We start from the raw sequence: 23378 nt of genomic DNA on the forward strand, positions 1-23378 counted from the left end.
CAATGCACAAGCGGCGGCTAGGAAAGATGTAGAGAGAGCATTTTGGGATTTTGCAAGCTCAATTTGCCATTGTGAGAGGGCCGGCTAGATTTTGGGACCAAAAGTGCCTTTGGTATATCATGACCGCTTGTGTCATCATGCATAACATGATTATAGAGGATGATCGTGGAAAAGATGTGGATCATAGCCACTACGAGTTGATAGGGGTTCCGGTGCAAGTGAGAAGGTCCGCACATAGGATTGTCCAGTTCATTGCCTCGTACCATACCATTCGCTGCAACGACACACACAATGAGCCCAAAAAGATCTCATGGAGGAATGGTGGAACTGACATGGACAACAATAGTTACATACTTGTTGTATTTGTTTGAAAACTATGTGTTGTATTGTCTCAAAACTATATTATATTGTTGTATGTTGGTCCTTAAACTTGTTGTATTTGCTGTGAACAATTTCATGTACTTGCTGTAGTTGTTGTGAACAATTTGTTGTATTTGTATGGTACATTTTATTTGTGAACTTATATGGTTGTTTGATATTCTTTGATGCATACTTGTGTGTGTTTGTTGTTTGCGCCGCGCTGCGCGCTGCATAATGGAGCGTCCGATGGAGGAGCTTTTTTACCGCGCGCTGCAAAATGGAGTATCCGGCGAAGCAAATTTCAGCGCAACGCTATCAGTTTAGAGCGCGGGAAGCGAGGTTTAGCGCGTCGATTTTTAGTGCGTCCCTTGAAGATGGTCTAGGAGAAGGGCACAGGTTGTGCAACAAAGTGACAACAGCGCAGAGGATTGGTACGCGGCCATCGCCGCCCCCACCTGCTCTGCTCCGGCCTCTCCGCATCCCCATTCCACACCTTCGCCACCACGCCGGAGAAGAAAACCGAAAGAAAGGAAAAAGAAAAAAAGAAAATTCAAACCAGAGTCCCCAGAGACAGCGACGAAAACGCTGCGACATTTCAAATCGAATCAACCACCCCCACCCCCACCCCCGGAGTCCTCCCCAATTCGAAGATCCGTCGCCACGCTCCCAATTGACCCCCCAAATTCCAAGATCTCCTGCCGCCCGCCTTCGATCCCGGAAGAGCTAGGGTTTGCAGCTCTTCCCACCGAGCTGCGCGATCGCAGCGTCCGCTCGGAGGCCAGCTAGGGTTTGGATTGGGGGTACAGCCCTGAGCGAGCTGTGGATTGAGATTTGGTAAGCCGTTGAGGCTCCGGATCGAGCTGCGATGCTGGCGGCTGGCGGAGGACGTCAGTGACGGCTGGTCTCCGACTCCGACTCCGACTCCGAGCAGCCCGCAGCCAGCAGCCATGGTGCGGCTTCTCGGGCTGCGGGGCCTCAGCTTCGGGCCCGAGGAGTCGCCGCGGGAGATCACCGCCGGGGACGCCGCCACCCCGCCCGTGGGGAGCAGCGGCTGGCTCGTCCGCTTCTTCGACTCCGCCTTCTTCTGCGAGTGGATCGCCGTCAGCTACCTCTACAAGCACGACCACGCCGGGGTGCGCGACTACCTCTGCAACCGCATGTACACGCTCCCGCTCGCGGGGCTCGAGGCCTACCTCTTCCAGGTCTGCTACATGCTCGTGCACAAGCCCAGCCCCTCCCTCGACCGCTTCGTCATCGACACCTGCGCCAAGTCCATGCGCATCGCGCTCAAGGTGCACTGGATCCTGGCCGCCGAGCTCGAGCTGGAGGAGACCGACGACCTGGATGGGGTTGACAAGGTGCAGGAGCAGTGCCAGGCTGCGGCGACCGTGCAGGGCGAGTGGCCGCCGCTAGTCCGACCTGCACCTCTCTCCCCTGTCGCCAGCCCGCGTGCCAATCCCATGCTCAGCAGGATACGCTCCTCCAAGCAGCGACTCATGTCCCTCGCCTCCTCGCCCTCTCTCGGCCTAAGCAGCCCCCCTGCAAACGCCGAGGATGCTGGGAAGCAGCCCGTCACACCGTCATCCGAGGACAACAAGCTGCTCAGGAGATTGAGCTTTGGGCCCAAGGTCTTCTTTAGGCGCTCCATTGAGAAGGACGAGGAGCAGGATAAGGATGGCTTCTTCAAGAGGCTGCTCAGGGACAGCAAAGACAAGGAAGATTACGATGGAGACAAGGAAGGGTTCTTTAAAAGGTTGCTCAAGGATAGCAAGGAGAATGACGAGGAAGAAGGGGATAAGGATGGTTTCTTCCGTAGGTTGCTTAGGGACAGCAAGGATGAGGACATGGAGCTCACGCCTAGCTCCGATGGTTTGTTGAAGCGATTCTTCCGTGACAAGGAGGACAGACCCGGCGACGACGACGAGAAGGAGGGCTTCTTTCGCAAGATGTTCAAGGATAAGAATGATGAGAGGAGAGAAAGCACGCCAGGAAAGCATGGGGATGAGGGTAAGAGTTTAGAGGACGATGATAAAGAAGGCTTCTTCCGCAAGATGTTCAAAGATAAGAATGAAGAGAGGAAAGATGGTGGCAGTATGAAGCAAAATGATGATCGGGAAAAGGTTGGTGTGAACGCCGAAGATGACAAGAAGGATGGTTTTTTCCGCCAACTTTTTAAGGAGAAGAATGATGAGAAAAAGGAAGGGACCACTCCTAGCAGCAAGAAAGAGGACGATGACAAAGGCAATAAGAGCATAGAGGACGATAGTTTCTTCCGCAGAATTTTCAAGGATAAGAATGAAGAAAAGAAGGGAGCTGCTCATGACAGGAACGAGGATGATAAGTGTGAGGAAGGTGATAAGGAGAATTTCTTCCGGAAACTATTTAAGGACAAACACGAGGACAGGAAAATCGAAGGGCTTGATAAAAATGTTGATGATGGTAAGAGCACCAGTGGTATCGAGGAGGAGGAAAACTCAGAGTTCTTGTCATTCCGCAGGTTGTTTCGGGTGCACCCAGAGGATGCTAAGAGTGGGCATACAGAAGGTAGCCAGCCAAACGGCATTTCCGAGGGTAGCCCAGGTTCAGAGAGCTTTTTTAAGCGTTTGTTCCGTGATAAAGAAGACTCTGAGATTCTTGGCTCAAAACTATTGAAAGAGGCAAGACAACTACTCTTAACCATTCTTTCTTAGATTTGAAACTTTCAGTGTCTCAGAATTATTCATCATCATACTGAGTAACCACTGCTTTGTACATAAATATTTGACTGCACAAAGATATGTTTTAGTTATGGTCACCTTTCTTTGTACATAAATATTTGACTGCACAAAGATATGTTTATTACTTTTTGGTGTAAGGTGACATTGTATCGCTAGTTGTCATAAATATTACACATTTGTCATTAGTAGTTTGATTTGCAACTCTCTTGTGGTCAGTATGTTGGAGCTTGGTTTTGGATTTCTTACGTTTATTCAATTTCTTCATCCATAGTGTCTGTGATATAAATAAGGTTGTTTTGAGGTGCTTTTGTTTGCTGTGTCCTAAACATATGATTATGGTGTTTGTACATATTTTGAGATTATAATTATTATTGCCATCCTTTTGCAAGTATGCTTGCCTTACTAACTGTAGTATATGTGTTTCAGAAACACCCTGACTCCATAGGAAACAATGACAGACAAAGTGGAAAACCACCTTTACCAAACAATGTGATAGCAGAGCTTCGAAAAGGCTCTTACTACGCTTCGTTGGAGCTTGTTCAATCACTATGTGATACATCTTATGGTCTTGTCGACATATTTCCCGTGGAAGATCGTAAGATTGCCTTGCGAGAGGTAAACCAAGTACATTAGGCTGCCCTTTCAGCTATCTTTATTATTCTTATTGTTACAACAGTTACAGTTTCTTTTCTTCGCATTCTAATTTATCCCTTGTTGGTTCTTTTCTGTGCCAGTCACTTACAGAGATCAATTCACATATTGCTTCCAGTGAGAAAAATGGAGGTGATTTCTGCTATCTTATTTGAGATATTTGTCCCATAGGTTACTGTATTTTTCTTAAATATATCTATCCTAACCTTTTCAACATCAAAATTTCGGTGCTTCATCCCCTTTGAGATTACTTTTTAATCTTCAGTTGGAAGCTACATGAGATATCACATATGGACTGCCCTTTACTTTTCTATTGGTTTTCTGGCTGCAGTTTTAGTTATGGTCACCTTTCTTTGTACATAAATATTTGCTGCAGTTAGTAGTTTTGAAAGGACAATCAATGATAAAGTATGTTAATATATCATCTGCATATTCTATCGAGTCGACTTGTTCTCTTGCATTTTTGGTGCATGAGTAATCATGGTTTCGTATTTTGTGTGTGGTATTGTTGTATGTATTTGCTAAATCTGTCAAACCTGTTAAAACACACACAATATTGAAATATAGGCAGTGACATAGTACATCAAGTAATGTCCCTGTGTAATGAAAAGTATGTATTGTTATAACTTGTGATTTGAATCTGCCTTTTCTGTGGTCCTTCCTTTACTATACAATATTGGTGCAAATTAAACCAAGCGAACATGAAGCTATTTTCTTAATTAAGGCTCCATTGATATTGCAAAGCAAAGTCCTGAGGCTCTTTTTTTCCTTTGTTCTTTCTACGCACAGGAGTATGCTTTCCAATGGGGAAGGGCATATATCGAGTGGTTCATATACCTGAGGATGAATCTGTTCTTCTGAATTCTAGGGAGAAAGCTCCTTATCTTATATGTGTTGAAGTTTTGAAAGCAGAAACACCAGGGTATGTGGATTTGGTTACATTTTAGCATCGAACCTGCTCAGTGTCTATATAGTAGTCTAAACTGATCAGATTCCACAGTTGAGATTGTACCAAAATTTGTTTAATACAGTAGTAAAGCTAATGACATTTGTCACTTTATTTGTATTGGAGGTTCATTTAGATATCATTCTGATAGCATCTTTTGTTCTGTTATTCTAGTCACTCCAAAGGGTCCTCAGATGCGAACAAACTATCAAAAGGTGGGATACCGTTGGCTAATGGAGATGTTCAGTTGCCAAAGCCGCCGCCATGGGCATATCCTTTGTGGAGTCGACATGAACCACAAAGTTATGAAACAGACAGAATGCTGAACTCTACCTCTCAGGCTATTGACCAAGCCATGTCTCAACTACGGGAGGCTAAAGTGAAGTTCGTAAATGTTAGTTTCTCTATCGAGAAAATTGGCCACTCAAGAAGCATTGCAATGTCTGAGTCGGGGCGTAAGACACGGCAAGCTACGATAGAGTCACATGATCTATCGGGAGATTCCCAGGCTGTTGTTGATCAGCCTATCGAGTGGGTAAAGGTTACTCTGTCTGCAGTTCCAGGAGTTAACATGGAAGATGTAGATGACAATGAACCGATACGTAAGAAGGACCATCGCCGTGTTCCAAGTACTATTGCAATGGAGGAAGTCAAGGTGCGACTCACACATGAAATTGTTTTTAGCTCTGGTGTCATTGCTAAATATCTCTTGTATTCCATTTCCACTTTGCTGTTTTCGTTTTTGAGGTTTGCAGTCTTCTAAATATTTAAACAATTAATTTTGAGACTTGTCGTTTAGATAATTGAGAGTAGAAAGTACTAGACTCAATGCACAATACAAAGTGATTTTAAGGGACCGTTTGTACTACTGTATATTGAATTGGTTTCCTTGACTAGGCTGCAGCATTAAAAGGAGAAGCCCCACCTGGTCTTCCACTGAAAGGAGTTGGTCAAAGCAGTCAAAATTTAGATCCTAAGGTGATTCACGATATTTTTCCCTCCACCATCTCTTATTTTTGGACATCTTCCTTAAGCTAGTAACTCAATTTTCCAATAGGCGGCTGATGGTGGAGATCCTAAACCGACTGATGCTTTGGCTGGTGAACTTTGGACTGTCAAGAAAGAGAGAATACGCCGCTCTTCTGTTCATGGAAAATTACCTGGCTGGGATTTGCGTTCTGTAAGCCACACGTTGCACAACTGTTATGCTATTGGATTGACACATTACAGTATTATTGCATATACTAGCCTCATGAGATTTGTTTTTTAGATTATTTAAATTTAGTCTCCTGAATGTCATTTTTTCTGAAGATTACCTTATTTTTGAATACAAGCCTTACCCCTCTGGCTGAGATGGACACTCTGCACTTCTAATTTTCAGCATAACTTTCTGGCTGTTAATAAGCTTCACCAGTCCAAACAGGATTAGGAGAGAACCTGTATTAATACGTTTATGATTATTTTACGGTTTAACTGAATGTTCAGAATTCTAGCCTATCCCAACTTGCTTGGGAAAAAGGCTTTGGTGTTGTTGTAACTGAATGTTCAGAAAGTCACTTTTGGGGATCATAGCAAGAAACGTATTGGTTACTTGTTTGATCTATTATTTGTTTATAATATATGAAGGTTTACAATTAACTTTGTGTGTTATGAGCTCTTCTGCTTATCTCTGCGATTGACATTTACAGTTGAAGAACTAATTTGAGGCCTCAACTATCTTCTGTCATTAAATAAGTATAAAGTCGGATAAACTGATATGTTTGTTAAATCGGCTGGTCTAATCTTTATTCCCTAACCTGAAGGAACTAATGGTAGAACTATAGGTAGTTATGAGTATTGTTTCAACTCTGCTCATGATTGTTGTCATGCTTGAGATTTGACTGATTGTGCCTTGTAGGATATCTTACTCTGATATGTCCCGAGTTATTGCCATTCTTCTGAAACACTTCCACCTATTGCAGATTATTGTCAAGAGTGGGGATGATTGCCGCCAGGAGCACTTAGCTGTACAGCTTGTTGCACACTTTTATGGTAAAGTGTAGAACAACTAAAATGGCATCATGATAGTAATTGCTAATCAGTTTTTATCCTTATTTTGACGGTTGTCCCTTTTTTGCTCAAGATCGTCGGCTGCATTGATTGTTGTGGTTTTTATGCTTAGATTCTGTTTCATTTAGTCAATTCTACTACTGTATATGTCAGACCTGAAGCATGCACATGTCAGACATGCAGCATGTAATTATGCTATTTGCTGAAGTCTATGCTAGTTCAAATATCCTTAATCATGATATAAAGTCCACTGGAAGGGAATATATACAAAAAACATATTCAAGGAATCACACAACACAAATGGATTTTGTTATTACTCAAATAGGTGATTTTTTCCATAAAAAATAGTATGATCTCTTGCAAATGATTGACGCTCCAAAGTGGTATCATCAATGCTTTTGTATTTTGGTGTAATGTTAACATCTTGTGGTGTGTCTACAGTGTTAAGATTTTACTGGAATGAGCAATTACTTTTCTCATGTACTCCCTCTGTTAGAGCAAGTTCAATAGTAGAGCCAAGCGTTGGCTATAAGTCAAGTGCCATGTCATCTATAGTCATTCTATAGCCAATATGTACAATAGTGAGCTATAAAATTGTACTACTTTATTTTTGTATGGCCCACCATTCACTCTCACAAAGTGCCTAGGAGCACGTGCTAGAGCTGGCTCTTGCACAAGAGCCCACTCATCTTCTCTCTCCTCCTCTCTCTCTTCCAACTAAGCAACAATATATTATTTTAATCCTTATAGCCAGCTGACTAGGATTTATTGTACTTGCTCTTAGGGATTATAAGGCCCGAGGGCCAATTTGCTAAGACCAAGAAAGCCCATTACTTCTCTCATTAATTAGTGCATGGACCAATAGTTTTGCATGCATGGTAGAAGAGAGAGAAAAATGAGGGCATGTATTGGATGAGAAAGGCTAATAAATGAGATAGGCCTTATAATTCTTAACATTTTCAAAAAGCTCTCGGGGCCTTATAATCCCTAACGGAGGGAGTACTGTCTATTGCATTTCTTATGTTCTGGATTCCAAAGGAATTATATTAATCAATTTTCCTAAAGAATGTGTTATTTCCATTAGGATGTGTTCAACTCACTCATGTTCTTAAAAATCTTTCTATCAACAGATATATATCAAGAAGCTGGCTTACCACTTTGGTTACGGCCTTATGAAGTTATCGTTACATCTGCATATACAGCGCTAATTGAGACTATTCCAGATACGGTAATTATGTTTGCTACCAAGTTAGTTCTCTGAATGTATCTTAACACTGAAAGATCTTAGCTCTAGCATTGTTTCTGCTACTGCAGGCATCAATTCATTCTATCAAGAGTAGGTTTCCCAATATCTTGAGTCTCCGTGACTATTATGTAGCCAAGTATGAAGAAAATTCTCCAAACTTCAAACTTGCACAGGTGAAATGATACTTTGTTTGACTATCATATCAGCACAGCAAGTTAATTTTTCAGTTCGGTTTGCCATTCCCTTCCTACAATTCTAGTAATTTATTCCTCATTTTGTAGTCACAATTGATTTTTTAATTGAACAGTTTGATAAGTGCAAATCCATATAGCTTCTTGCATGAAATGGGGGCTATAACTGACTACTTGACTTGTGATGCGTAACCGCCCTTCTCAACTTGTATCCACAGTCCACTCCATGGGATTTGTTCTTATCTGAAATGTTGCATTATCTTAAATTAAATGTCCTGCCTTGGGCATTGCAATATTGCATGTCTCAGCGCTATCTCATGATGATAAGTCAGCATATGTAACAGTAGTTGATTCATAAGCATATCCTACATGTTTAAATATTCCGAAATCCCAATAAGAAATCGCAGCTTGATTGTGTTGTCAAGGTTAAAGAGCTCACACATACTTCATACTACTGTCAGTTTAATTGAACTCGCTCTTCATATTTTCTGTTGTTCACAGAGGAATTTCGTGGAAAGCATGGCAGGATATTCAATACTGAGCTACTTGCTTCAGGTACTAAAATCAAGTACTTGTTAGTAATCTGGGTGTATTTTTAAATTAGAAATGCTACTTGGCATGTTCTGTCGATTTGAATTTACAATGTTATCATATGCCACCAGTGCAGCAGTAATCAGCAAAGTAGATCCAAATATGTAATTATTATTAATCCAATAATCCTTAGGAACGACTCATTCATGTTGTTTAGTAATAAGGAGAAGTTTATGTCATCACGTTAAGGCCTGTTTAAGTTTTCTTGATACCAATTTCCACCTGATCCTGGCTGATACAGTCAGCAAGTGGTGTAGCCTGATCACTGTCCTCTTGTATTGTGCTGTTCAGTTAGCTACCTAAGGATAGATGCCCTGCTAGATTAAATCCATTATTTTGACATGTAATCCCCTTGCTTTCTGTAATGTCTTGTGTGGCCCACAGAATATAAAAGGTGACAGTGCTCACCAACTGAATATAATATCTTCTCAAGCTTTTAATTGTGTGGTAGCAGATGGAAATCTGATCCATTGGATGGTTGCTGTGTTAATTCATGTATAATGTTGCAATGCAAATCATTTCCATATAACGAATGCAATGTTTCAACTGAAGTGTTGCAACAAGCATCTGATGCTTGGAAAGTAACTGGACGTCTGCCTTTTAATATCTCTGACACGAAAGACACTTCGTTGCTGTTCTTGTTTTTCCAAGCACATGGCTGTTTTGCCTTTCCTTATGTGGGACTAATCTCAGATCAAGAACCTTCTACTTCTCTCCTAATGACACAATGTGGAGTACTAACCACTGAGGCTTTTTTTTTTTTTTTTTTTTGAATTTGCAGATCAAGGATCGTCATAATGGAAATCTCTTGATAGATGAGGAAGGACATATTATTCATATTGATTTTGGATTCATGCTGTCCAACTCTCCTGGAGGGGTAAATTTTGAGAGTGCGCCATTTAAGCTGACGAGGGAGCTCCTTGAAGTAAGATAGAAGCTTGTAACTTATTTTAACTTATATATTTCTTAGATGTAGGTTTTGCATTGTATTTTGATAGAGTCTAAGTTTGTTCTGGGGACAATGCTAGGTGATGGATTCTGACGCTGAGGGAACACCCAGCGAGTTCTTTGACTATTTCAAGGTATCTGACTGATACTACGACTATATCTGGATTCTCTAAATTCTATTGGCAAATATAGGTAAACTAATTTTAGTTCTTCAGGTGCTATGCATTCAAGGGTTTCTTACTTGCCGGAAGCATGCAGAGCGTGTTATACTTCTTGTGGAAATGTTGCAGGTAACGTCTACATAAAACTTGCAGATGTTTTCGCGTCTATCTAGATGACATTCATCTGGAAAATCAGATTTACTTGCATACATGCCTCATCAATTTTATGAATTGTTAGAGCATATCCTTTTTCACATGCATTTTATTTATTAGCCAAAGCTACCAAGATTATCGCCAAGTCAATTTCGGGCCACCAAACCCTGAGTCTCCATTAGATTTATGAAGTTCACTTATTTATTTCTGAACTCTCTTTCTGATTCCTTGCAAAGCCTTGTAGTATGCCCTGCTACATTGAAGCCGCTGTGCTTTCTGTTACATTTAAACTTGCAGCTATCTTGTATGAACAATAAATAGTTATCTGGGATGCTGTAAAATTGGTATATTGTAAATCTTGTAACTTCAGTAATCAGGTGGTGGTATTCATCTGAATTATGTGAAATGTACAACTGTTTCGTTTGCAAGGCAACGGTAGGGAAACCATCATGTCAAAAATCATCTTACATGTGTATTTCTTTGATCAGGACTCCGGCTTCCCATGCTTTAAAGGTGGTACTCGCACTATACTGAACTTGAGAAAGAGGTTCCACTTGAGCCTCACTGAAGAGGTTAGTAAATTGTTTCTCGTTTCTATCATTTCCAGTGGGTTCTTACTATGATCTTATGATGGTTGCAGCAATGTGTGTCTCTGGTACTCTCATTGATCAGTAGCAGCATGGATGCGTGGCGCACTCGGCAGTATGACTACTACCAGAGAGTATTAAATGGGATTTTGTGATGTACACCAGGAGCACTGAGCAATTGACTCATTGAGAAACCTATCTGCTTGTGTCATCAAGCAAATCCTTGGAACGAACAGATCAGTTTGGGGCTGATCTAATGTGCTATGCCCACCATGATTGGTATGAGTGGAAAAACCAGGTAATGGGGCAATGTGTTTTGCATCTCACATGCGGGGAGTAGTCTCCTGTGTAACACAAGCATTGCCTGCATTGTGCTTGCGTGTTATTTCACACTCTCCGTTCAGAAGGTAGAGAAAGTGTATAGTCATCGGCAGTTAGCTAGTTAGAGCTTAATAGTTAAACTAGGAGGTTTGCTACTGGTGAAGCTGTTAAGCGTATTGGAATTTGGAACTGGAGCTGCATTGCTGTACAGACAGTTGATTGAGGGTAGCCTGGGCAGGGTCTAGGAGAAGATGGATCCATACATGGAGCGAAGTGTAAATTATAGACATGGAAGCTGGGAGTCACCTGGGGCAGCAGCGGCAAGGGTTGTGTTAGGGTTGTGTTTGCGTGGTTGTTGTCTCGTCCTGTGACATCCCAATAGCATCGAAGTAGACGATGATGTAAATTACCCATTACTGTACAGGGTCCATACAATAGGAGCTTGTTGTCCCCTTTTTTTCCCGGTCTTCTGTTTTACTGTTTTATTGAGCGGCAGCACTCCTGTTGGTGTTTGGTGTTGGTGTCAGAAGTTGCTTAATATGCCTAGTGGTAGGACAAGTGTATCCTTAAAACTTGCAGTCTTTCGTGACATACTGGTATTGCCAGAATTACGTATCGATGTTCATCGTTCGCCTTTTTGGGTGAAACATGTTTCTGGTTTTTATTTGGAGAAACCTTTGTGTTGTGTGAATCAAACCCCGTGTGTTTTTCATTGACAAGGACGCATCCGGTTGATGCGACCAAACTAAGTGAGCAGCGGCCACACGAACCTGTGACCCTGGTCATCTGCGGACAGTTCACAAGCAAACTAGCAGCGACAGGGCATGGGATGAGAAAGGGATGTGACGATCGAAACGGTGAAACAAGGCAGAGCCATTGCAGCCGCACATGGGTGCCTTCGAAGAGAAAGCTGGAGAAACTGCCACGTCTGCTGCCTTGTCATCTCTCGTTATACTTGGACGAACGCTCTTCTGCGTACTGTACTGCTGTAGCCTGTAGGGTTGCAGTGCCGAGCGGTGCTTCTGAACGCACGTTTTGGTGGTTTTCTACGGATTATTATTGACCCGAGAGATTCCCAAAAGGAGCTTTGATCTTCTCATACAGGGCGAATATACCTTCTGACAGAGATAGAAGGAGGCACCACGTCCTAACTTGGGTTTACTTTGAAAAGGAACTTTTTATTGCTTCGCTCTCTGCCTCGAAAATGTGTGTTATTTTTAGTCGGCTGATAAATGGAGCACACCCGCTCATATAATTCTTAGTCGACCGATCAATATCAGTCGACGCTATGTATGATTGATACGGCGCTGAAGTCGATTTAACATTTGTTTGAACTGTAGAACAAACTTGTAGGATGCCATTGCGCCATATGCTTGCCTTTGGCAAATTTCTCAAAATCCCCACCCTCTTGTAGGAATATGGCAGGGTTTGTAAATATGAAGCAAATTTTAATTCAACCTAAAAACAAAAAAAAGTCAGAAAACTTCTAAACTTTTTGATCATTAAATGCGAGTCGTTAGAAATATGAAAAGTAAAGTTGAACTACGGTGATCTTAAGAAAAAAAACTTTTACATGTATTGCTATCTATAATCTTCATTATTAGATAACTAAAAATAATATGGTTACAACAATATAAATACTTTTGCAGATATCTATGAACAAATTTCTATGGCCAAGACATTTTCACCTGATGAACAAAGCACCCTGCTAGGGCTTGGGTGACCGAGAATTAAACTAGTGCTCGCTGCTCGGTCACCGCGCTCAACCTATGTTCTTTTCCTTCTATGGCTAGTGGTCCTTCAATCACCCTCGGCCTCCCGTCTGCGGTCGACATGCTACTGTGCACCTTGCCACTATGCTACACAAGCTCCTCCCATGGTCCCTGCCGCACCCGACCACCCCTCCGAGTTCGACGCCGCCCGACATCTTCTCTAGAATCGGCACACCCCATCCCCCTCCTGAGTATTTTTTTTCTCACCTACGCCATTTTCTATTCCTCGTTGCCGCGTTCTCTCATGCGGCCAATCGCATCGTGGCCGTCGCTAACTAGGTCTCTGCCTTCTCCATCTCCATTCCGTCTTCTATTCAATTGTCAACTCACACACTTTGCTAGTTCTTGGTCACCCAAGAAGTAGCAACAGAGATGAACAAAATATTATGATAAAAGCTGCTCAATTTGGTCTAGATACATATAGTCTAAAGTATGTATAAACTATTTTAGTTATATGTATATACATCTCGTATCTAGAAAAAAAATTAAGGAAATTATTTTAAGACAGTACCAGAGTACATGTCCGAGTCAGCAGCGGCGCTCGCTCGTGTTGTGGCGGAGGTCGAGCGGTGGACGGCCCAAGCAGCAAAACCAGCCGCGCGATTGCGGGCGGCGAAAGCAGCGCCACAACACACAGCCGCGGCGTCCACCGCACAACGCAAACCCTTTCCCTTCCCGCTCCTCTATTTAAGGCCGCCCCCACCCTCGCCTCCGCTGCCACGCCCACGCAGCCCAGCCACAAACCAACCCGCCGCCGTCCCCCACGTCCGCCGCCGTCCAGGAAGGAAGGCGGGCAGCCGGGCAGGGAAGGAAGCTCCCCCTCTTCCCTTCCCCTCCCTTGAAGGAGCCCTCCGTACTCTTCCCGGACGCTCGGCCCCTCCCCCGCCATCCGGGTTGTTGTCCCTCCGGGCAGGCATCACGGCTGCCGCGGCGGAGCCCGGGCGCGGCGCCCCCGCTGCGCAGGTGGAGCCGCACGGCGGACGCGGCGCACTCCCCTCCGCCGGGGGCAGCCCCTCCGACCTCCTCTTCCTCGCCGGCGGCGGTCGCCTCCTCCTCCTCCTCGCCTGATCGCGCGCGCCCTAGCTATCTAGCGGTAACCCGCGCGCGCTAGGAGTAGGTCGTCGTCGATAACGGTATTCCCTGCACGCTACAAAGTTTTGGAGGAGATCGATGGAGCTGAAGCTCACGATTAAGAGGGTGCCCACGGTGCTCTCCAACTACCAGGAGGAAGGAGCACAAGGGGGCTGCGGCAGGAACTGCCTCGGGGACTGCTGCTTGCCTGGTGCGTATTAAGGCCTATCCGGCCTGGGGTACTTTTCATATCTAGCTAGTTTTGCAACTGAATTACTAGTCTAATTCGAGGTTTAGTTTGTTTCCTCTGCTGCAAATTTCTTTGTTTCCTCTGCTGTATTTTATCGTCCCAGGAATCCAATCGAAGTATTTTTATTTATTAGACAACTCAAACAAAGTTCTGAAACTTTCAATTTCTGTTGCCAGAAAGTAGCAGGTTTAATCACCTTTGATTAATTAAGCATTTTATATGTTTATCACTTGCAGCTTCCAAGCTCCCCCTCTATGCTTTTAAGGCCAACCCAAAGAAGCCTGCTCAGGAGGATGGGCTCCCTACCGACTTCTTCCTCAATTCTCTGCTCCTCGCCCAGGTAACGAAAATACGTACTGGCAAAGTTTGCATACTCAATTTCACTGATGAAAGAATTCGGACACTTGATAGTTCTTCTGCTAAAATAAGTACTATCAGCGTTTCAGTAGCTTTTTGTTTCCTCTGAAGATCAGACAAGTTTGTTATTATAGAACTCATGGCTTGCGGCTTTATTGTTAGGACTGTATTCTCGTACATGATTTTCATAAATATGCTTAGATTTCCTTTGGTAGTTGAAATTCTTAGTTTGGTAGCTATCTTGCTTTGCTTCGTAATTAGATTCAGGTGATCAATTAAATAGCTGAATCTGGTGTATTTGAATATGCTATGCACCCTGTTTAAGTAAAACCTTATACTGTTGTTGTAGACATAATACAAGCTTGTAATTATTAGTTTTCTTTATCAGAAATTTATGCTATTATTGTTTGAGGAATATAATGAGCTGGTTCATTTCCAACTCATCCCTCTTAAGCCATAGGTTAGTAGGAAACATGATAAATGTTCTACCCACCAAAACTACGAGATGAGTCCATGATGAACCTACCAATCTTAGAATGAGGTGGTTCCTGAAACAAAAAGCAAAATCGTATTTCTACTTGGGGTTCAGGGAAAATAGAGAATAAACGAAAATTTATTGAGATGAAATTGTGCCTTTTTTCTATGATAGTGCACTCTCTTTATCTTTGCGAGAGCTTCTATTCTAGCATGATTGCTTCTAATTATTCGTTCTTAGCACTAGGAGTTGGTTATTGCAAAAAAAAAAAAAGCTTTTTAGGGTCGATTTGTGCTTTTGTTTGCTCTGTGCTCAAAAGATAACAATTATTGACTTGGAGAAAACACTAGAAAATTTGTCTTGAAAAGAGTCATTGAAACATCTCATATCGAGTATCTTATTATTTTGGGTTGTCTGTTATATAGTTCTTGTTTCTTTATTAAACTTTGTGTTTTGACTTTGTTTTCATTAGTGGGAGGACAGGGTGGCCCGAGGCCTATTCCGATATGATGTCACAGCCTGTGAGACCAAGGTGATTCCTGGTGAGCTTGGGTTTGTTGCACAGCTCAATGAAGGTCGCCACCTCAAGAAGCGCCCGACCGAGTTCCGTGTTGACTGTGTGCTCCAGCCTTTCGATTCTGCCAAGTTCAACTTCACCAAGGTTGGCCAGGAGGAGGTTTTGTTCCGCTTTGAGAGTGGTGGTGGCGACGACAGCTATTTCCTTGCAAATGCCCCAAGCACTGAGAGTGACCATGTTCCCAACGTAGTTGCAATCAATGTACATATCTCTCAACCAGAATTTACTTATATTCCAGATTATGTATCTCTATTGCTAACACTAGTACTTTTAATGGGTTGCAGGTGAGCCCTATCGAGTATGGTCATGTGCTTCTCATTCCTCGGGTGCTTGACCGTCTGCCTCAGCGAATTGATCATGAAAGCTTCGTGCTTGCACTGCACATGGCAGCTGAGGCTGCAAGCCCGTACTTTAGACTTGGTTACAACAGCTTGGGTGCCTTTGCCACTATCAATCACCTCCACTTCCAGGTACTTCATCATGCCAGAAAATAATGTGTTTTGTTCTGAATTTCTAACCAAAGACTTGATCCTTTCATAGCTTCTGTGCTATAAACATAAGTTAATAGTTGTGGTGATAACGCAAAGATCTTTCTTTTTCTCTACAGGCATACTATTTATCGGTGCCTTTTCCTGTTGAGAAGGCGCCTACCAAGAAGATCCCCCTTGCTAAGTCTGTGCTGAAGAGTGGAGTGAAGGTGTCAAAACTGAGGAATTTCCCAGTGAGAGGGCTGGTGTTTGAGAGAGGCAACACACTGAAGGATTTGGCTGATGTGGTTACCAACGCTTGCATTTGGCTCCAGGACAACAATGTTCCTTTCAATGTCCTCATCTCTGATTCTGGTAGAAGGATCTTCCTCTTCCCTCAGGTAATTTCTGCAGCAAAGTCACACACTTCTTTCACTCTTGACCATGAACATTTCTGATATGGGAACACAGAACTCCATAATTTATCTAGCAAGAAATGAATTCTCAAGGTAGATTTTCTGCAAACATGATAATAGTTTCTGTAGTTTAATTTATTGTAAATTATCACATAGTCCTCTCCATGAAATTCCACCACTGGCATATTAACTGAGTAATGGTATTGGATGTTTCACCCAAATGTATGGTATGTTCCCTCCCTGATTATGTTTCTTAATCTTTTGTGTTGCAAATGCAGTGCTATGCTGAGAAGCAAGCCCTCGGTGAAGTGAGCCAGGATCTGTTGGACACTCAGGTGAACCCTGCGGTATGGGAGATCAGTGGGCACATTGTTCTGAAACGGAGGACGGACTTTGAGGAGGCATCAGAAGTTTCGGCCTGGAGGCTTCTTGCTGAGGTGTCCCTGTCGGAGGAGCGATTTGAGGAGGTGAAGGACTGCATCTTTCAGGCCACTGGCCTCACTGAATCTGATGAAGAGGAGGAAACCACTGAGGAGTCTCCTTGCGCATCTTCATCATCTGTCCCCCTAGCCTCTTCACACATACCGGAAGGCTGCCTCGTCCGTCAGTGAGACGCGGGACGCTAGGTCGCTTGGTTCAAACTAGCTGTGGCTGCTGGTGATAGCAGTGATTGTACCGTGGCTGCTCTTGCTTGCTACTTTTGCCTCTGATGTATTATTTTTGGCTAGCTGCTGGTGTTCATACTGTGCCAATTATTATTAAGCACAGGTATGTGGGTTGGCTTGTTTCTATAGTTAAACGCATCGAGATGTTCATGGCCCGTCCCTTGTTTTCACTCTGAACTGCCAGCTTTGCTATTTCTGTCAAGTTTATCGTTTGCACCTGTGGCCACTGCAGACAGAAATCACCGGTGAGATGAAACATATAACTGGTAGGGATTGAAGCATTTTAGGAGGTGTTAAATCAATTTCCAAATTCGATTACACAACTTCAGACAAATACATAGCAAGTAGAGGGGATATTTTATAATTTGCCACACATTACTTTGAACCTCTATAATTTGCCACACATTACTTTGTGTTTTACTATTTGCCACACATTACACCAATTTCTTTATAATTTGCCCTATTCCTCCCTTTACAGATATTTTAACTTTTTTTGACCCCAAAATACGTTGTGTAATACCGTAATATGGCTGAAACTCACCTGGATGAAACAAAATCCATGAACCAAACAGATCGGTCTCCCCCCAACCACTGTACGCTGCCCACTGATATTCCCCATTCTTTCTCCTAGTGACCACGGGACTGAGCACCCGACGATGGAGCACGCCACGGCGGCAGGGTCCGCGCCGGCCGACCGGCCGGCCGGCCGCCATGCCCGCGCTCGTCCTGTGGCTGGCCGGGCCACGGCGAATTAGCCCATGGCAGGGGAGGCAACGAGCTCGTCGATGCATGTTCGTGCGGACGGAGGGGAATCGCAAGATGGAGCCACGGTGGCGCTCGGCGGCGGCCGCGGATGGTGTGATGAGGAAGATCTAGCGGTCGCCTTCCTGGAGGTGCGTTTGCCGGCATCCACCCCCGAGCTGCTGCCGGCGACACCTCGAAAGCTGATGTTCGCGGCGACATCCCCGAGCTCCTGCCGCCGGCAACCTCTTCGATATGCTGCTCCCGGCCACCTCCCGAACCAGCTATTGCCGGTAAGCTTTCTCTTCTTCCCCTCCATCTATTATTGCTGAATTTTGTTTATATTTGCTGTTGAACTGAATGGAAAGCACGCATGTATGCATAGACACTATTTGAATTAGTGACAGAGAAGAAGAAAGATGGGTGGTAGTTGAACGCGTATTCTAGCTTCATCTCTAATCTCTGTAGCAAACTCAACCTAGACTGCAGATTGGTGTTGGCCATAAGGATCAGATCATGTAACGACCGACCTTAAGCAACTGCCGCTGGAACCTAGAAGCAGCGAACGACGGTCTTCGGGAACTAAGAGAATATACATTTACGATGAACCAGCAGGTGCTAAGACAGCGCGTGGTGCTATGTTCATGAACTGTTAATTTCTGGCCAGTACCTGGTTCTGGTTATTTCAGCTGAATCACTGGAATAGATGTGCTACTGTAGGTTAGCACTCCTATTCTATCAACGAACTGCAGACATGCTTCTGTACAAGTAGTGTTTTAAACATTGCATACAAATTTAATTGTATAGCATACTTCTTATTTTGTTATATAGGTGTTGAATCTAAATCGGAGGCATATGCATATGCATACAGATTTAATAGCATCCATCCATATATCACAAAATCTGTTGGATTACATTGAATTGACATCATTCATCACACGAAGATCACCAACTCATCATATGTTGAGCTCAAATAATTCAGATTTGAAAACAGTAAACATCTATCTTAAAATTGAAAACAGTCTCGACGCAATAAAATCACTATTTCCTCCTCCTTGGAGTTAATTTTTTCTCGCAAGCATTTGAACTTGAAGGCACATCAAAAGTAGGTCTCGCTGGAGATTTAATAGGTGTCACAGGTGGCGGTGATGCACCATCTCCAGCCAAGACCATAGCTAGTCTCCTACAATTAAACATCAGGTTAGAGAATTGCTTTTTCCCATGGTTTTGCGCATATGAAAGCAATCAGAAGTGTTACCTCCGTGTAATAACCCCAGGGCTGTCATGAAGTCTCCTACAATTAAACATCTGGTTAGAGAATTGCTTTTATTTCGGTGTTGAAGTCACATCTCATCCACTTCAAGTTATGATAAGTACTCAAGTAGGTTGCTACCTCGGGTTTAGCTTCAAATACCTTGGCCACATGGTAGTTAAATGTTTCTACGCGATAAGCCTTGGCTGCTGGCCACATCCGACCAAAAACGTCTCCATGAAACTTTTTTTTGAAGTTTTCCATTAGATGCCTAAAGCATTCCCTTTGCTCAGCTTGAGGAAAAACTTTTTTAACTGCATTCTCTAACCCTTTGCATGCATAGATAGCTAGATTTTGAAGAGTCCTATTGCCCTATGCAATTGTTTCATAAAACAAGTCCAATTATCCTCCGTCGTCTCTGAAGCAAAGAATCCAAATGCCAAAGGAAACATTCAGTCATGTCCATCTAGTGTTGTACACGCTGCTAACTGACCATTCCACTTTCCATTCATGAAGGTGGAGTCTATACTAACATATGGTCTACAACTGTTCAAAAATCCGTCAATGCTTGGTTTGAGTGCCGGGGAGGTACATACTCCATAGGGTAGGATCCCGTGCTAAGTCGAATGGGCGAAAGGTTATGTTCTGGTATCCGTCGTGGCATATGTTGTTATGCGGGGATGATGCCCACACGATAGGTATCCAGATAGTTGTGGGGAAAGTGCGCACACTCTGCAGAGTTAAATCTATTCGAATAGCCGCGTCCGCGGTCATGGACAGTTGGAATGGCCGTTACCGAGCTGTGTCGAGTTTTGTTTTAGAAATGCTTTACAAAGAAAGTGAGAAAGTGTTGATGTACCGGAAAGGTACGGGAAAGGTTGTGTCGACCATATGGAGATGGTCGAGGAAGAAAAATAAATTGGGATACCCCTTCCTAGTGTTTCATGTTGTGGAACTCTTTTGTAGTATCTTCTTCAACAAAGATATAGAGATGTCATAGGATATCTTCTGAAGTATCTTCTTCAATAAACATATAGAGATGTCGTAGGATATCTTCTGAAGTATCTTCTTCAATAAAGATATAGAGATGTCGTAGTTTATCTTTTGAAGTATCTTCTTCAACAAAGATATAGAGATGTCATAGGGCTCCCATAGTGTCCCCATCAACTGAGATGTTGGGATGCTATATCCACAAGAGAAACTGATTCTCTTCCACCTCCCACATGCTTTATCCACAAGAGAAACTACTTCTCTTCTTCATGCTATTTCCACAAGAGAAATTAGCTCTTCCCTCTTGTCATCTTAGATTAGCACTTGTTAACTTGCACTCTTGCAATGTACCTTCGTGATGGTTTGCGAGTACAATTCCAATGTACTCACGGCTTTGTCCCTGGCTATTTACTTGGCCAGACTCGGAGGAACACGACGGATGAAGAAAGAGTTGGCGACGTCTATGCGAGCTAGGAACGTCTTCCCAGCCTGTAGGGTTATGGCAGATGATTTGGGCTCTGTTGAAGTGATTTCGCTACTCTGATGATTAGGTCAAGCCCTTCGAGGCTATTATGTAAGTATGGTCATGTGACCTTATTGTAATTTTCTTATTCCGCTTTGTAATGGATGGTGTAATATCAGTTCGGTTATGTGTTCACGGCGCACTGATCATGGGATCGTGAACTGTATACATAACAGGGATTTTGGATAGCTAGTCCGGGGTCCCCACAATAGTTGCAACATACAACATCAAAGGCTGATGCTAGATGAGTTATTACTCTGACTGTTTTTCCATCTTCTGTTGTCCTAGCCGTTATTCTCTAACGACATATATTTCCTTTACAATGGCCTATAAATCGAGTAGTGTCACTATCTTGTATTTGAATGTCAAACTTGCCTCTAATAGCAAATGTTCTCAAGAGCATCCTAAACTCTTGCATTGAAGTAAACAAGGAACCTTCCTCTATCACAGGATGTTCTTTGTCATACCAAAAGTGCTTCTCTTCACGGGCACAGGGATCGCTGCATCAGCAAGTAAATGCTGGTCAATATCATCCATACTAGCATTGATGTTTGCAATGGAGGCTTCGATAGCTGCTCCAGCTATCGCTCGTCGATGCCCAGATTTATCATTTATTCCAAGTATCAAGCACAAGTTCTCTTCTGCTACAGGAACTTCAATTTCATTTTCATTTGCAGGTGCTATCTCAATTTGAGACCAATCAATGACTCTATCAACTGAACTACTTCCATCATTGGATTGGGCAATATTCAAAGTAGACAAGTTGGTAGTATCTGTCGTCGATGCCCTAGTCGAAAACAAAATAGCAATTTATTAGTTTGTGAGGAAACATAAGTGAGCATTGAATGTAATATTTGATATAAATGACATAGTTGTAGAAAACAAAATAGCAATTTATTTGTTTGTGAGAAACATAAGTCAACATTATGGTACTGATACTGACATCTAATATGCACACACAGGAACACATGCCAATATGGTGTGGGATCCCGCATGGTGTAGTGCAGAAACAAAAGCAAGATGGGGATCCCGGCAGAAACAAAAGCAAGATGTGGATCCCGGCAATATGATGAGATTCATATTTAGTCAGTTATCTACCACAGATCGTGGCAAATAAAGATGGGAAGGTGGGAAGTTCGGGAGAGCTGTTGTACATGGATCGTGGCTGCCCTTCATGGTCTCCGATCATGGCTGCGCCACCCGTGGTCCGGCGGCTGCCGGCGGCGGTGATCTTGCCAAGCCCGCCCAGCTTCTTTGTTTCTTGGATCCCCGTTTCTCCGCCAGGAACGAATGATGCCCACAATTTCCTTGTTTTGCTGATTTGGTTGACTCGATAGATCTACTATGTTTGGTTCAGAGTTTCAGCCATAGGGGTACAGTACGGTATTACACAACGTATTTTGGGGTCAAAAAAATTAAAAGATCTGTAAAGGGAGGAATAGGGCAAATTATAAAGAAATTGGTGTAATGTGTGGCAAATAGTAAAACAGAAAGTAATGTGTGGCAAATTATAGAGGGTTAAAGTAATGTGTGGCAAATTATAAAATATACAAGTAGTTCAGACAAAAGGATATACTCCTCAGTGGTTTCCTCCTCTTTTTTAAAAAAGTGTCAAGGAAAGGAAATGAGGCGGTGTTTCTACTGCAACAAGTATTACTACCATAAGGGTTGCCCAGCTCCGGTGAGAGAGGAGCTGGGACGACAGCTCTAGTGCTGGTACTCTCAGGGCCGGTCCTGAGATTTCGGAGGCCCGGGCGAAACTAAAATTTTGGGTCCCTCTTACTACTTTTTTTCGCATGTATGAGATGATGAAAAATAAATACTTTTAAGTATACACAACTTCAATATTCATATAAAACAATGTTTACATGATACCTTAAAATTTTCTCCGCCAATTCCTAGAAACAAAGTTCGTGACGATGGAATCAATATCAAACTTGTCACTAACTTCTTGTCGATGTATAGAGTTGCCAAACCAGTTAACTCCCCTCCTACAAATAAGAACAACAACTACTAATCAAAATTCAGAACCCGAATTATAGGCGATCATATAGTAGAATTCCAAGAGAACTGCATCTATTTTAATCTAATACGCAGATTGGATGATTGTCTGATTGATGACGGCCAGACTAGGACTGCCAACTGCGACGACCACTGGCCGGCAGACTAGCAGGCAGCACCGTAGTCCGCAGGAGGGCAGCAGTCATCAGATCGTCTTGCGGTCGATCGGTCACGATCGGCGAGAGCGAGGGCAGAAACCAGGCGGCTTAGGCGATAGCCAAGAATCGCGAGAGGGCAGGCAAGGAATCGAGGCGTCGGGCTCGGGCAAATTGGTGATGTTTCACATATCGGTAGATGGAACGGATTTCAGGCGTTGACTCAAGTCGTGGCCGGCCAGCCGGATTGGAAACCAATAGGAAAAGAAAAGGTCCAACTTCAGACCAAGCCCATCTAAAATCGTAAAACCGCTTTTTTTTTTTCTGCAATGTATAGTAAGCCTATATAAAAAATATGGGCCCCCAATTTTTCTGGGCCCGGGACGGCCGCCCGCCAGACCCTCCCCAGGGCCGGCGCTGGGTACTCTTTGCTAGGTGGTGTAAAGACCTATTTATATTTTTTAAATCTTTCTGTACTAATTGGTTGACTTTTTCTAAAAATATGATATAAAGTTCTTCTAACTGCAAAACCTCGGTCAGAAAATCAAGGAAGAAAGCAACAGCCTAAGGATTGGGAGAATCTGTGCTAAGAACTAATTGTTTGGCCCCACGACACATCTCTCGTCATGTGCAAGAGCAGCTGGACTCCCTCGAACGGGAAATAAAGAACACTAGTACACTGCCAGTGCTTCGTTACAGAATCACAATAATAACAATAAGAAACTAATTTAAGTATGATTTTTCA

At 43.2% G+C, this 23378-nt stretch overlaps 2 protein-coding genes across 2 annotated transcripts; both read left to right on the top strand.

The window, feature by feature from the left end:
• Positions 1–901: 901 nt before the first annotated feature.
• LOC127294110 (phosphatidylinositol 4-kinase beta 1) lies at positions 902–11585 on the top strand. Its single transcript, XM_051323862.2, has 16 exons — positions 902–3017; positions 3504–3692; positions 3812–3860; positions 4518–4650; positions 4849–5329; positions 5572–5652; positions 5732–5854; positions 6636–6705; positions 7854–7951; positions 8038–8142; positions 8662–8715; positions 9533–9676; positions 9780–9833; positions 9915–9989; positions 10502–10585; positions 10654–11585. The coding sequence occupies exons 1-16, from the start codon at positions 1308–1310 to the stop codon at positions 10753–10755; spliced, it is 3552 nt and encodes a 1183-aa protein (XP_051179822.1). The 5' UTR covers positions 902–1307; the 3' UTR covers positions 10756–11585.
• A 1815-nt stretch (positions 11586–13400) lies between these two features.
• LOC127294111 (GDP-L-galactose phosphorylase 2) lies at positions 13401–17126 on the top strand. Its single transcript, XM_051323863.2, has 6 exons — positions 13401–13975; positions 14251–14354; positions 15319–15624; positions 15708–15893; positions 16031–16291; positions 16585–17126. The coding sequence occupies exons 1-6, from the start codon at positions 13864–13866 to the stop codon at positions 16915–16917; spliced, it is 1302 nt and encodes a 433-aa protein (XP_051179823.1). The 5' UTR covers positions 13401–13863; the 3' UTR covers positions 16918–17126.
• Positions 17127–23378: the final 6252 nt, after the last annotated feature.

Source organism: Lolium perenne, chromosome 4 (assembly GCF_019359855.2).
Source record: "Lolium perenne isolate Kyuss_39 chromosome 4, Kyuss_2.0, whole genome shotgun sequence".
Classification (NCBI taxonomy): domain Eukaryota; kingdom Viridiplantae; phylum Streptophyta; class Magnoliopsida; order Poales; family Poaceae; genus Lolium; species Lolium perenne.

Coding starts and splice junctions, on each gene's coding strand:
- LOC127294110 (XM_051323862.2), top strand. CDS start 1,308: ATGGTGCGGCTTCTCGGGCTGCGGGGCCTCAGCTTCGGGCCCGAGGAG. Junction 3,861..4,517: donor TTCCAGTGAGAAAAATGGAG/GTGATTTCTGCT, acceptor TTCTACGCACAG/GAGTATGCTTTCCAATGGGG. Junction 10,586..10,653: donor ACTTGAGCCTCACTGAAGAG/GTTAGTAAATTG, acceptor TGATGGTTGCAG/CAATGTGTGTCTCTGGTACT.
- LOC127294111 (XM_051323863.2), top strand. CDS start 13,864: ATGGAGCTGAAGCTCACGATTAAGAGGGTGCCCACGGTGCTCTCCAAC. Junction 15,894..16,030: donor TCAATCACCTCCACTTCCAG/GTACTTCATCAT, acceptor TTTTCTCTACAG/GCATACTATTTATCGGTGCC. Junction 16,292..16,584: donor GGATCTTCCTCTTCCCTCAG/GTAATTTCTGCA, acceptor TTGCAAATGCAG/TGCTATGCTGAGAAGCAAGC.